At 42.0% G+C, this 14077-nt stretch overlaps 1 protein-coding gene across 1 annotated transcript in view; it reads left to right on the top strand.

Annotated features, from left to right (window-relative positions):
• sh3rf1 (SH3 domain containing ring finger 1) overlaps window positions 1–14077 on the top strand; it is a 50709-nt gene that overhangs the window by 18715 nt on the left and 17917 nt on the right. Inside the window, exons 3-5 of the mRNA XM_047375209.1 lie at window positions 6388–6663; window positions 7237–7332; window positions 9107–9412. Coding sequence (XP_047231165.1) covers window positions 6388–6663; window positions 7237–7332; window positions 9107–9412 — 678 coding nt within the window. The remainder of the gene's footprint in view (window positions 1–6387; window positions 6664–7236; window positions 7333–9106; window positions 9413–14077) is intronic.

Below are 14077 nucleotides of genomic sequence, written 5' to 3'. Positions count from 1 at the left end.
CTGCTGTTTAATCTCTTCTGCTCTCAGCCTCTCTAAAGCTGAATCAGGCATTCATTCACAAAAAGGTTAATTTTCATTCTTTTTTTGACGTTAGGATTTTATTTTATGTTTTTATATTAAGGCTGGATTGTTAGTCTCTCCCGTCTTGCATTCTGATTTTTGTCACAATGACACAACAGAGATTATTTAGTTGATCTAAATATTTGCGAGCTACACAACTTTCTCTTAAAAAAACATTTTTCCTGATGTGATAACCTGGTAACACCACCCTTACTATTTCATAAATGCAACGGGATTTTGGAGAGTCTTCTTTGTAAGATTCACTTCACTGTCAAGTGACCCAAAAATAGGGAAAATGGCTCCTGCGTGGAGTTTCCATAGAAACCTGAGGGTGGAAGTTTTTCTCTTCTCATAGTGAGGAGCAGACAGCAGCTCTAGATGATGAAGCAGTGTCATTACGTTCCACCGTGCTGAGGACTCGTTCAAAGCCTTTACTTCCTATTAGTTCGGAAAAGTTCCATGTGCCCTACTTTTACCAAATGTTGTGACATTTTTGGGTACACTACATATACATCTGTTTCAGTTCAGATTGAAATAATAGGGAATACAAAGAGATGTTGCATAGGGAAACAATTTTAGGAAAGCAATTTATTGTTGCCAGGATGTGCTATTAATCCTAATTGTATGTTATGAAGCGTGTTTTTAACACACACTGAACAATACAACCGGGAGAACACTATACCATGCCTTGTGAAAATATTCATACCCCTTGAACTTTTCCAGTTTTTGGAAGAGTTCGCGCAAACAAAGAAGAATTTCCTCCTTAATGTGGGAACATTTCCAGGAAAAGAAAAATCTAACCAGACACTTCGAAGAGGTTCTGATGAGGTGAAACGGTGTAATGAAATGTGTGGGTTAATACACCCGACATTTAGACTTGTCCACTTGCTGCTTCGGCGTACTTGATCTTGGACTACAGAATCGCAGCGAGAAATAAAAATGGTGGAAATATAAAAGTTGTAAGCCAGAAGTCGATGACCTTGTTTAGCAGTTTCACAGTTCAAAAAATGTAATCGAGAAAAGTGAACGGATTGCTAAATATGGCCCAAACAGAATATAAAGATATCTCCACAGCCCCTGGAGAGACTAAGTTGGAGAGACTAAAAACTCCTACAAATTACAAGTACACAAAATGTATTTAAAGACTAAAAAAGTGGATTTTGCATGATATGACCCCTTTATTTACACAACAGCTGTACTCTATTTACTGCTTAGGTTACTTCTAAAGGTACTGCACTTCATTTTATTTAGAGATGCAAAATTAATGGCAACTCAAAAATGCACATCAAACCTTAATAGTTGACAACATGTGAAAGCTCCAAGTGTATGAATACATTTGGCAGGTATTTCTATGTCAAAATGTTATGATTTAATTTAATATATCCGCTGAGAGTCGTTGCTCTCATGGGTGTCATGGTAGCAGTGCTATTGATTGTCTCTTATCAGCTCTTGCTTTAGAAACTGACAGAGTGCAATGAAGTAGTGGAAAAAAGCCAGCCCTGCAGTGGTCAATAAAAAAGTCATTAGAAATCAATTAAACTAATACATCTGTAATGGAAACAAGCTGAACTGTATTGTGAGATTTTTCTTCTCTCCCTTCACTCTCATAATGTGTCAGTTCTTGCTCTCAACACAGCACTGGTGACGACACCTCCAACAATCTGCTGCCTGGTTGTAAAAACGCAGCCTACCCTCTCTGTCTCTCTCTCATCTCGGGTCCAATCAGCCTTGATTAGCTTGCAGGACACAGCAGCCAGACAAACCCCACCGCTAAACACACCGTTTTGGCAGTAGCATCCCCCCAGCGCATTCTCCGCCCCCTGCTGAGATTCTGGATGCGCCCATATGGGAGTGGAGTCATGTCTGACACTTGCTTGTAGGGGGTAAAGGTTCCAGTCTGCTGCGGTTGCACACAGCTCATGAACTGCTGATGGAGCAAATGTTACCTGCATCCTAGCCATAAAGACATGCTGTTGTTCAAGTGTAGTTGATTTACATTGCTTACCTTGCATTGATTACATAGTTTTATGTGATTATTGTTGAGAACTAATGTAGGTATATATATTCTTTTTTAATATGTCTGGGAGAAACGGGTGTGTAAAATCAAGCTGTTTATAATGACTGAGTGTAGTTTTGCATCCATGCATTTGTTTTTATTGCCTGTTTCCTCACTCCCTGGTGCAGTTGAGCAGCACACATGGTTAATTCACTTATAGCTCAGTGCTGTAGAACAGAACATTATAACAGTAAAATCCCTTTAGCACACAGGTCTAACTGCATTATCTGCAAAACACCAGCTGATGTCCACACACTGGGAGTGGTTTCTGTTTTTCTTCTTCCTTATGCTTCTCTCTATTCCTCCTACTCTATCATTATCAAATAAATGAACAGTTAGACTCAAGGAAGAGGAGTAAAGTGTTGAGAAGGGATTGTCTTTAAAGGACAGACGGATGGGACAGATGGATGACAATAGTCCAGTGTCCTTGAGTTCTCTTTCATGCCTCAGAACCTGAGATGCACACAGTTTTGTGGTTGGTTTCTGGCATTATTGTATTGAGTGGTCATTAATTATGTATGTTAGGAGCAGAGGCATGTGAAATGGATTTTACTATTGAGAAAACAAGAAAAAACATTATAGAGCCGACATTTTAGGCTGGCTTTGCCATCTTCTGTTGGCAATTAGCACAGATAGCATAACTAAAACATACCTTTCTTTGTGTATTCTCTGGAGAAAATAGACACTTAACTCTGAGGTTTACTGAAGGCTACCATTCAAATGAAGTTTTTTTCCTTAACAGACATGTTGAAGGCTCAGAATAATAGAACAGAGCATTTTTGCTGTGACATCCAACAGCTGATACTGAAAATAGTCACCTTTGAATGTTTCTTCTGGAACGGCTTCCACAGCATAGAGGGTTGCTTTTATTGTGGACTGATAACCCTTAGTGATGATGCGTTCACTAATCAGAAAGAAGGGATTGTTGAGTTTCTAACCAAAATTGTCCAGTTTTGGTCATCGACCATCAGTGCACCTCTACTTAAAACGTTTTTCAAATGATCTCAGTTTTACAAGGTCTTTTTTTCTATCTTGCGTTACAGTGCACATGCAGGATTAGCATAGGTGAAATATTACTGTGGCCTGTGAATTGGTTTTATTTATTAGCTTTAAGGAAAGAAAAGCCTCTTGTGGCCTGTACATTACCTTCTTGTTTTCTTAGGCCAAAGTGGGTTATTGCCATTTGGGTAATCGTGCATTATTAATCTTTAAAGAAGTTGTAAGTCACTTAAAGTTGGCTTGAAGTTGGCTGTGAGCTCTTGTTAAGTAGCAGAGACCTTACAGTGGCACATGATCATGTAATTACGATAGGAGTTTCACTGCTGATTTTTGAACCATCGTTGAAGATGATAAAATAAAATTGGTCTGGTGCTGAATTCCTCTATAGTTGCTCTGTTTTATTAGAGCATAAAATCAGGGGAGGTTCGTCACGTGAGGCGCACTATTTGAGTCGCATCCTGTCTGTGGAGAGGGTTGAAAAGCAATAAAAGCAGCAGCTATCTGTATACACTTGTGTGTTTATGTAATGTGTGTGTTTGTGATGTTTTTAAGGCATTCCTATGATATTAGCTCACTTTTGTGTTTTTCTCAGCCTCCCCTGTTCTGCATCTGCACATTTCTTTACGCAGCCTCATTCTAGAAACAACAGAACTGCCTCTGTGGATGCACACCGGATATTAGCCACCCCCCCAGCTATCTTCCTCCCCCAGTTTAACTCGTCTTCTCTCAATAACTTGTTCATCCAGAGCCCCCTACAGACAGTCTCCTGTTATTTTCTTCGCTTGCTGTTACTCTCATTGCATTTGAGCCAAGCGAAACATGGAAATTTAGCCCTGCTGACAACACCTCTTTATGGCTCCAGGCAGTGAGACCTAAAATCAGCTTCGAAATGAGCAGTAAATGGTTGAGAATAACAGTACAATGCTTATTAAGAAACCATAAAAACATACATTACAGTTAAGAATATATTTAACCAAACGAGAATGTTTGTAAGTAGATTATTTAGCTGACTTTGGACCCAGGTTTTGTTATGTCTTGGCCTTGGTGTACAAACAAGCATTTCATATTTACCATGTAATTGGATTTCACTTATTATGTTAAACTTGAACCTGTTCTGTCATTTGAAACAAAAATGGCAAAGCTTTCACTTTCAAAAGCCCTGTTTTTCCTCTAAAAAAAGGAAGAGGCCCAGCTCCAACACAGTGTCCAAGGGGCCGCTGTACCCTTCATCTCCCTTTGCTTTCACCACAGGCTGGACCAGCAGAGTCAGAGGGTGATTGGCTCTGTGCTTCAGACTGTGTGATTCTCTGCAGCAGGGTAATGTCACCCTGGTTCACCATCACAGCTCATTCTGTACTTTTATTCTCCCCTGAGCCTTTAAATGGTTCATCAGTCTTTAACAAGACTGCAGAGCCTACGTCAAACCCTGGTTTAACCCGTCTGTGTCTGGCTCTCTCCCGGACTTCGCCAGTACATCCCCTGGTTCTCTTTCTGCTCCCGGTGCACAACAGCAATTTTGCAGTTTTGGCTTCAGAGTTCAGATCAAATCGGTTGAAGGTGTTTGAGATTCTGATCACTGCAAACCGTGTCCAACAGCAGCGTGATCAGTAGTGTGGGGGTTGTTTTGGACCGAAGCCTTTCTCATGGACACTTGCACTGAATAGAGAACATTGATGCTTCACTATCCTGCTACTCCTTCGCTAGAGTTCCCTCTTTCCCTGGGTTGTCATTCCCTGAATGAGTCTTTCATGAATCTAGGCTTGCAGGCTGGGATACAAAACCTTCCTCTGCTCATTAAAGGCACAGGACCCTGGGTACTTTTAAACCCATAATCAGAAGGTAGAGAATCAGCCAAGCTCATACTGTAGCGGAGATGTTTTCCTGCATTTTGAGTGGAGATGCACTGATTAGTGGCAGCAGCCTTCATCTGCTTGCTGTCTGTGTTTCACACATTTAATTGTGTAGCTACTGTTAGTATGTAAATGAATCAAATTTAAACCAGACATAATCAACAATAATACATTTCGCTAACAAATCCAAGTCATTTGTAAACTACGTGGAAATAATCCAATCTCCATTATTACATCTTAATTAAACTTTGCAATAGAAACAATCTTCTTCCTTTTTGTCATCACTCAACTGGCCTATTTGATTTATTTCCAGTTCAGTCTCGTTATATTTGACATCAATAATATTCCCTTTGTTTTATTTGTACTCATCCCTGTTTTTGTCAATCTGGAGGTGGCATAATTTACATATTTTGTACTAAAACATTTCATACATTTTATTTAGTTTTGTAACAAACGTGAACGTTTATTCTAGAACAACAAACGAATAAAAATTTTATAAACTGCTTCTTTTTCTGGAGGACAGTTAATAATTTAGAATAATTTTTTTAAATAAAAATCAGATAATAGATTAAACAAAAAAATTTTAAATTCATTGCTGACCTGGATTTAGTGGGCTGTTTCCAGTCTCTGGTTGTTTTAAAGTTTTGAGCCGTCGATACCGATTTTAGCCAATTCTGATTTCTCTTTAAGAACTATAATATAAGAAGATTTAGACCTTGATATGTCTTGTGGAGTGTGAGCTGTAGTTTGCTGGAGAACATGGTTTTACTAAAGTTTTAAAAAGATTTACATGAACTTTTAGTTTTGCACCTTAGCGTTTAGTGCGAGTGGCATTGCTAGAACATCAGTCCCTACATTTCTTCCCTGGAAAAAATAAAGACTTAACTCTGAACTTTCCAAACAGCTGCCTGTTCTTCCAAATCCAGCATGTTCCACAACAGGCATCCAGAGGTGAAAGCTCAGCCTGATGAAACTCAACAGCCTCTTTCTCCATTCAGTCTTGATGGTATCTGTGAAGTCTTGCTCTCATGTACCCTGAATAAACTGCAGACATGTCTCCATGCAGTAGAAGATACAGTTTCCTTTTAAATAGCTCGTACCTCTGTGCTTCGTCTGACTTCATGTTTAAACCCCTCAACAGATGCTAACAATAGGTAACTTTGATGCTTCTTTACTCTGTAACAGCATCCACATTGAATACTGAGACGTAGCAGCACCTGAATATGGTGTGCTACACCTTGGGGAATAATCTGATCTTTCAGTTACCCACCAGTCAGTGTTAATCAAGCTGGCCAGTTCATTTCCTTTCTGTGTGCATCTATTTTTGTGGTTTGCTTTATAAAAATAATGTTGTTGCAAAAGTAATGGAGTCCGTTGTCTTAACGGTACACTTGTGACACGACCGATTCTTTGTCGTTTCAGGGTGTGCCACAGCTTCCTTGTGCCAAGGCACTGTACAACTATGAAGGCAAGGAACCAGGAGACCTCAAATTCAGCAAGGGGGACATCATCATCCTCCGGCGACAGGTGGATGAGAACTGGTACCATGGGGAGATGGGTGGAGTTCATGGCTTTTTCCCCACTAACTTCGTCCAGGTCATCAAGCCTCTGCCGCAGCCACCGCCTCAGTGCAAAGCTCTCTACGACTTTGAACTCAAAGACAAAGAGGCCGACAAGGACTGTCTGCCTTTCTCTAAGGTGAGACGCTGCAGACGTTAGGCAACCACTCTCCTGCCACATGGTCAGCGCAGTAAAACCAAAATACCTCTCATTACAGTGACGCTTGTGTCTTGTAAGCATTCATTTTCTGGAGTTATGTGTGTGTTAGAATGTCAGGCTTTTTAAATGAAACACCCACAGCAATGAGTTGGGTTTTAAGTCGAGCCTCTTGATAAGCAGCTGTAATTAGGCTGGAGAGAATGAATGCCATACAGAACGAGGCGTCGCTTAACTACAGTAATTAAGCTGCTTTGTTTATCCAGCTGTTGGGTCAGGAGTTGATTGTTTTGGATTCTGTCATCAATTTATATGCCACATGAGCAAAACCAGAAACAAGCTCAGTGAGTGGCTCATCTCACAGAAAGGTTTGCTGTGACCCCCAGCTGGTTTTGGTCCCAGGGTATGTTCTGTTTGACAAACCCAAAACTTTTCTCCTCCTCATTATTTCTGCTCAAAAGTTCATTCCCTGAAGTTGAGCAACGCTCTGAGTTAGATACTAACCCGTGTTTACCTTTTTCCTCACTCTTTGCTTTCTCTGTTGTGTTATTCTAGGATGATATCTTGACCGTGATCCGCAGAGTTGATGAAAACTGGGCCGAAGGAATGCTGGGAGATAAAATTGGAATTTTCCCCATCTCATATGTGGAGGTAAGGGAGTGACTTGATTCTTGTAATGAGACAGTGCCTCACATCACAGTAAAATGTCTGGGGTTAGGATACTTCCAGGGTCATTTGATCATGGTCTGATTTTATTGTGCTTTATAGTTATTTTTTAAATCCACTAAAGTTCATTAAACATATTAAAAAATATTTGTTCATTAAGGATCTTTTAATTTTTGTATTAGAGACTGTTGACGTCAAGCCTTGTCTGGTTCTCAGTCAATTCATCCCTATGACATTTTGTTCCCTTGTACTTGACAAACGTTTCCGAGGTGAGAAATGACCAAAGCTTCCAAGACATGAAATGCTGAGGGGGTGAAGTGACCAGCAGTGATCTTATCCATATAGTCAGGAGAGATTAATAAAAGCAGGGCAGAAAGTATGTTGAAAGTAATTTAACCCACTTTAGCACACAGGCTTTCCTCTGGATTGCAATGAAACAATAGAGCTGCTTGGGGCGTGAGATGATGTCAAGTTAAGGCACCCGGTGATTAACTGAAACTGCTGCTTTGATATTTATCTTCGTCAGTCACTCACTCACATGTTGCCTAAAGAGTCTCAAAACCTGCAGGTTCACAGCTGGCTGAGACCAATAAGCTTCGTAAATAAAAAGGTTGTTTCTGTCTGGAAGTATAAGCTGCACTGGCTCTGTTAACGCGTTGATGATGTTGACATTCAGACACTGTTAAGGTGAAGGTCATCAATATTCTGGAAGCTGTAGAGCCTCAATATTTAGAGATGCTCCAAAAATTATATTTTTTTCTGCAGATTTACAGTTTTGTAAAGCTTTGAACTGCCAAAGCCAGCTTTTATTTAAGAGGTAAACAAATAACAAGATAGGAAGAGCATGGTTGAAGCGGAGCTGCTGTGATACAAGAGTCAACAAATATTTTAAAACACAGACGAAAGGATTGCGAAGTTGACATTTGAAACTGTCTTTGACAATTAGCAGAAGTAGTGCAAACAGCATTGCTAAAACAACAGTCTCTGTGTCTATTCCTTTAATAAAGTAGGTCCTTACATTAACTCCTAGTTTTCCAAAAGGCTGCCAACATTTGCAAATCCAACATGTCCAAGGAGACTGAAAACTCTAAACAATAAAACTACTCTAAGCCTTCCTATTGTCTGCTAAAGTCTCACTCTCTCTTACTCCCTAGCACCCTGGATGAACGGCAATCTTGACGTTCTTTCATACATTCCCACATTTCTGTGCAACCAACTGATAATGAGTGTAGCTAACTTTGAGTCTTCTTTCGGTAACATTTTCCTCAGTGAGGAATGTCCTGGTTAGCTGCCACAACCTGGCAGTGCTTAGATGTTCTGCATTAACTGATTGCAGTGGACTCAGAAAAGTTTGACTGCATGATAGCAACAATGAGCTGGTAATAACGGTAATATTATAATATTAAGGCTTTTGAGTTTGTTTTATTCCTTAGTTTTGAAGAAACAAAATTATCTTGTGGGCTTTACGTTGCCCACCACCATTTGCATCTTAACAGTTACTTTAATAATATGAGGAAAAATGTAAAATCAGAGAATAAAAGCTGATGTTGATAAGGAGCCTGAGTAATGTTTCTGTGAACCTATTAAAACAGGACCTCATGTCTTCTATTGACCTTCTAAAAACACTGTAATATGTTCAGATTTAAGACCAAATGAAGACAGAGGTCCATCACCTGCACTGCAGACACAAATTTCATAACCGTTTTCCCTGTTAATGGTTGTCTCTTTATTGTCCCCTGCCTCTCATATTCTCTCATAGTTCAACTCCGCAGCGCGTCAGCTTATAGAGTTGGACAAGCCATCTGATTCCAGTGGAGATTCCATTGAAGGGGCCTCACTGGGACCCCAGAGCAATGGTCCCCAGCGGCCGGGAGAGAAGAAGAACACTAAGAAACGGCATTCCTTCACTTCTCTTACCATGTCCCACAAACCCATGCTTGCTCCTCCCCCCCAGCGCCACTCCATGGAGATTAGCGGACCGGTACTCATCAGTTCCAGCAACCCCACTGCAGCTGCTCGCATTGGAGAAATCAGTGGGGGGCTTTCCTGCAGCGCACCTTCACAGGTATGATTGCCAACTGGGAGATGCACAGAGGAGGATTTTTTTCTGAAAGTTGCAGAGCATTTGTTGTGTGGAGATGGACTTCCCATGCCACATGCAGAGGTGCGTGTTTAGTTTAGGTGGGCCTCTCTCCTTTGAATACTAAGGTCTTCAGCCTCTTGCAGCTTCTCCATGGAAGTCATCACATCTGACTTCAGTCTGCTCCAGCAGTTTGTGATGACTGGCCGCAGCAGTTCTGTCTATGATGTCCACTATAGTAATCTGGGGAAATCAGTACTTTTAGTCAAACTATTTTAACACTGTTTTAATTTTTTTTATTTCTTTTTTATTATTAAAGCACACCCTAGTCCATGAGATTTTTTCAATCAATTGTTCCAGTCACTTCAAGCATTAATCCCACAATCCCCCACAATCAGAGCAATCCATAGAAGCCATTTTAACAGACACTGTTGCTGTTTTCATGTAGGATAAATTAAGTTAAAACAGTGCAACTACTGAGAAGTACCAAAACCAAAAATGCACTCACATATAATCCATTTCTCCAGTAGCAGTTTTTATTCTCAAGCTGTAAAAAATATGGGAGTTCTTCAATGTAGGTGACGATAAGTAGACAATTTGGATGCCCTGCAAAATCTCTTGGTTTACCACAGAAGCACAGTGAAATGCATGAGTGTCTGATGCTACTGATGAGCTCACAGAAGAGACTTAAGTTCAGACCATAGGTTTAGTGAGTGTGTGCATGTGTTTTTTGGCCATTAATACCTAAATTTTGAACTTTAATGGTTCTTTAGCGATATGTATGGAGTGCTGTAAATGACAAATTTATCTATTAAAAATAAACTACAACAAAAAGTGTTTTTGGAGATTTTTTGGAGGAACATTAGGCCTTTTAGTTGAAAACCTGAACAGCTAGTCTATAGACTAGTTTTAATTAGAATCTCCTAGAGATCTCCAATCTCCTAGACAACATCAGAGAACGTAACATTTTGGGGTTTGGTTGGGATTTACCCCGGGGCCTCTTGAAATGAACAGAGGTTCTTGAAACTATTTTAATCCCCTCCTCTGGTTAAGACCGATTCTTTGAACCAGTTCAATAAACTCCAACAACATTGCCATTATATAGGATCCTGCACGCAATCATTTATGCTAGAGTCCTTCTAGTCCCGACCTTTTCCTGTGAACAATTAGACAGACCTTCATTTCCCCCCTTCACACCAAACAAAATATTATTGTGTTTAAGCACTTAAAGTCATTGATGTATGACTTGACTCATCCATTAAAATGACTCCAGCTTAACCCTCATGGTTTCCACATCAATCCTGACTTGAGAGCGACTCACAGCTGCTTTGTGGTTTCTACATGCTTGGAGTTGAGTCTTGATTCAGGGCCTGAAGGCCAGAAAAACAGTTGTGCAGATAAACAAAACAATTACTTTGTTTTAGCTTCAAACTGTATGAGTAGCTGAGAATAAAGAGCCTGAGGACTGGCAGTGAATAAGCCTCTGTTATTATAGTTTCAGCACATATGAAGCTATCATTTGTTTTTCCAGACAGACCCTCACTAGTGTCACTGCTTTGAGTGAGTTCTCTTCTCTTATAGCATTATTTATGGCATTAAAAAATAACATAGTTCTAGATTGTGAATAATATAAAACACTTCAAGCACCATATTTTCAGAAAGCTCCCGTCTTGTTGCACTAATGTCCTACCATCAACTTTGAGTTTTCAGCCAACTCACCTTTTTTTAATTCAATTCAGTTTAGTTATATAGTGCCAATTCACAACACATGTCGTCTCAAGGCACTTCACAACAGTCAGGTACATACATTCCAATTAATCCTAACAATTGAACAGTGCAGTCGGAGTTAGTTATTTATTCAAATTGGATAAAAAGCTTTCTGTCTAAGGAAACCCAGCAGATTGCATCGAGTCAGTAACTTGCAGCATTCACTCCTCCTGGATGAGCATGTAGAGACAGTGGACAGTCACTAGCGTTGACTTTGCAGCAATCCCTCATACTGAGCATGTATGTAGCGACAGTGGAGAGGAAAAACTCCCTTTTAACAGGAAGAAACCTCCAGCAGAACCAGACTCAGTGTGAGCGGCCATCTGCCACGACTGACTGGGGTTTTGAGAGAACAGAGCAGAGACACAAAAAGAACACAGAAGCACTGATCCAGGAGTACTTTCTATGGGAAGGAAAGGTAAATGTTAATGGATGTAGCTCCTTTAGTTGTTTCTTCTAGAAAGAAAGAACAGATAAACTCTGAGCCAGTTTTCAAGGTTAGAGTCTGAAAGAGAGCACATAGAGTTTACTTACTGTCTGTTTTTTTTATGTATTTCTTTCTGTCTGGAACATATTCTCCTTGATGCATTTAGATACAGTTGAATGAACTCCATGAATCTTTGTGCTTAAACCTCCTATTAACTTCTATTATTAAACATACATGTACCTTGAGTTCTTTCGAACTTCACTTGGTATCTCACTATGAGAAGCGCCTTGAGGCGTGACCAATCATGAATGCTCCAATACCACCATGTTGTCATTGACAGAGCGCCCCTGCTCTACACTTGGCATTCTCGCTTTCCTTTACGTGAAGATCAGAATAGCTCCTTCAGCTGTCTAGCCTTGATTACCTATTTAACTGTTTGCTGACTCAGCCCTCAAGGTTAGTCCTGAACGTGGGTTCTTCAGGTTTTTGGACCTATTAAAAAAACGAAAGTTTTCGTTAAGAAAATTTCCTTTTTGTTTTTTTCTTCTGTTAGGAAAATATTTTACAGTGGTGGGTTTCTTGCGTCGTGGCGGACCTCCGTTTTAATACTTGGATCCTATCTATACTGTCGCTAGCTAAATGGCAACCACTGGTTCCTCTCAGGGGAAGACGGGTGGCGGCAGAAATAACGACGTTGGGTCCCGGCCTTGCCCAGCCTCCTGCGGACTGACCATCTCAGGGAGGGATCCTCATCCTCTCTTCATAGTATGCATGGGGGTAAGGAATGTGCAGCAGTAGTAGGCTCACCCTAGCAAATATGACCACTGCTGCGTTATGGCACCGTGGATTTTATACTGACGCTTGCTGGTTTCATCGGCCTCAAACGCAGACCCCTGTCTCCTCTAAGTGGTGATAAAACCTGCCGGCAATTCCGGTGGTAATGAGGGCGCTGCAGCTGTGTCCTGGAGGGATATAGTGGTGATGGAAAACCCCGTTGAGGAGTTTCCCCCAATGTATGGCCAGCTTCTCAACTCTGAAGACGAGGGCGGCTGCGAAGAGGAGGACGAGATGGAGATGAACCTGGATCTCCAAGAGGGGGAGAATGAGGATGATGACGAGGATGCCATCCTCCCTCCTGCCCAGTTATCGCGACCAGGCAGCTCCATCAGTGACGGGGCTCAGCCTTCTCCAGCACCGCACCAAGTCGACGTTCGTGAGGTGTGCAAGCGGGCCGCAGCCCGACTAGCCATTGAGTGGCCTTCATCGCAAGATGACCGGAGCGAGGAGAGGGATTTGTACGACGGAAAGATCCTGCCCTCCCGTCAGGGACCGACAAAGCAGTTCATGCCTGCTGTCCCTGCTTGCATGAAGGAGATGAAGCGGTATTGGGACAAGCCTTTTTGCCACAGGGTGACCATCAAAGGTTACTCAGGGCTAGAAATAGCTAACGGCGAGGCTCTGGGGCTCTCAGAGCCTCCGGTTGTGGAGCAGTCAGTCGCTTGTCAATTCCATTCCAACCACCGCTTTTCTCTGACAGCTACAGGACCCGTGATTCCAGGCAAGATGGATCGCTTCACAGCCTCCATGTATCGGAAGATTTACAAGTCGGCGCCCCAGTCGATTACAAATTGAAATATGGTCAACCTTCTCTTAGCCTGCCGGGCAGAGTTGTTTCAGGACAGGGGCGTTCTTTTAGATAAGGGCACCCCGAGCCCCACAGTTTGAGAGGAGATCAGTGTTGTAACAGATATCATTCTCCAGAGGTGCGGTGCAGGGCTGTGGCCATGTTATGGGCTTAGCAGTGGCAGGAGAAAGATCTCTTTCGCTAAACCTGTCCAGCTTGCCAGACCAGGACAAACAGATTGTCACTGATTCCCCGTTCGACCTGCCCCGGACGAAAGGGCTGTTTAAAGAGGCGGTCACGGCCATGCAGCAAGGCAGCGACCTCAGGAAGTAGCAGGGTGAGGCGTTCATTTTCTGTATCACGCGCAAAGCGGCTCCACAGCTACCGCCACCGCCTTGCCAAGGCATCGAAGCCATGGCAGCGAGGGGGCGTGGCAGTAACTACAGGGTGCCCAGGTTTCAGTCGTCAGACCAGACAACTCACCAGCAAGGACCTCAGACCCAGAAACAATGGGGTCAAAAGTTCTTTGTCGCATTGGCAGTTTAACCGCCTCTCCCACCCTCCAGACAGGAAGAAAAGGCAGTCAACATAGGAACTGTGGTCGCCAGAAGAAGCTAAGCAAGCAGCCCTCACGGAGACCTCTGCACTGAGCTCACAAGAAACAGTTCGGCAGCTCCCCCCTGGGCCAAGCGAAGGAGAGCTGAAGGCTCAGTTCAGAATCCCACAGATTTTGTTGTCCTGGCAAACTTTATTTCCACTGTGCTGTTCACAAAGAGTCTCCTAAGTTGCTTCCCCTCCCTCAGCGCACAATGTGGGGTTAGCTCAAAGTGGA

This window comes from Girardinichthys multiradiatus, chromosome 9, assembly GCF_021462225.1.
Source record: "Girardinichthys multiradiatus isolate DD_20200921_A chromosome 9, DD_fGirMul_XY1, whole genome shotgun sequence".
NCBI lineage: Eukaryota > Metazoa > Chordata > Actinopteri > Cyprinodontiformes > Goodeidae > Girardinichthys > Girardinichthys multiradiatus.
Note: the sequence above shows the minus strand (reverse complement) of the source record. Positions and strands in the feature narration are given on the sequence as shown.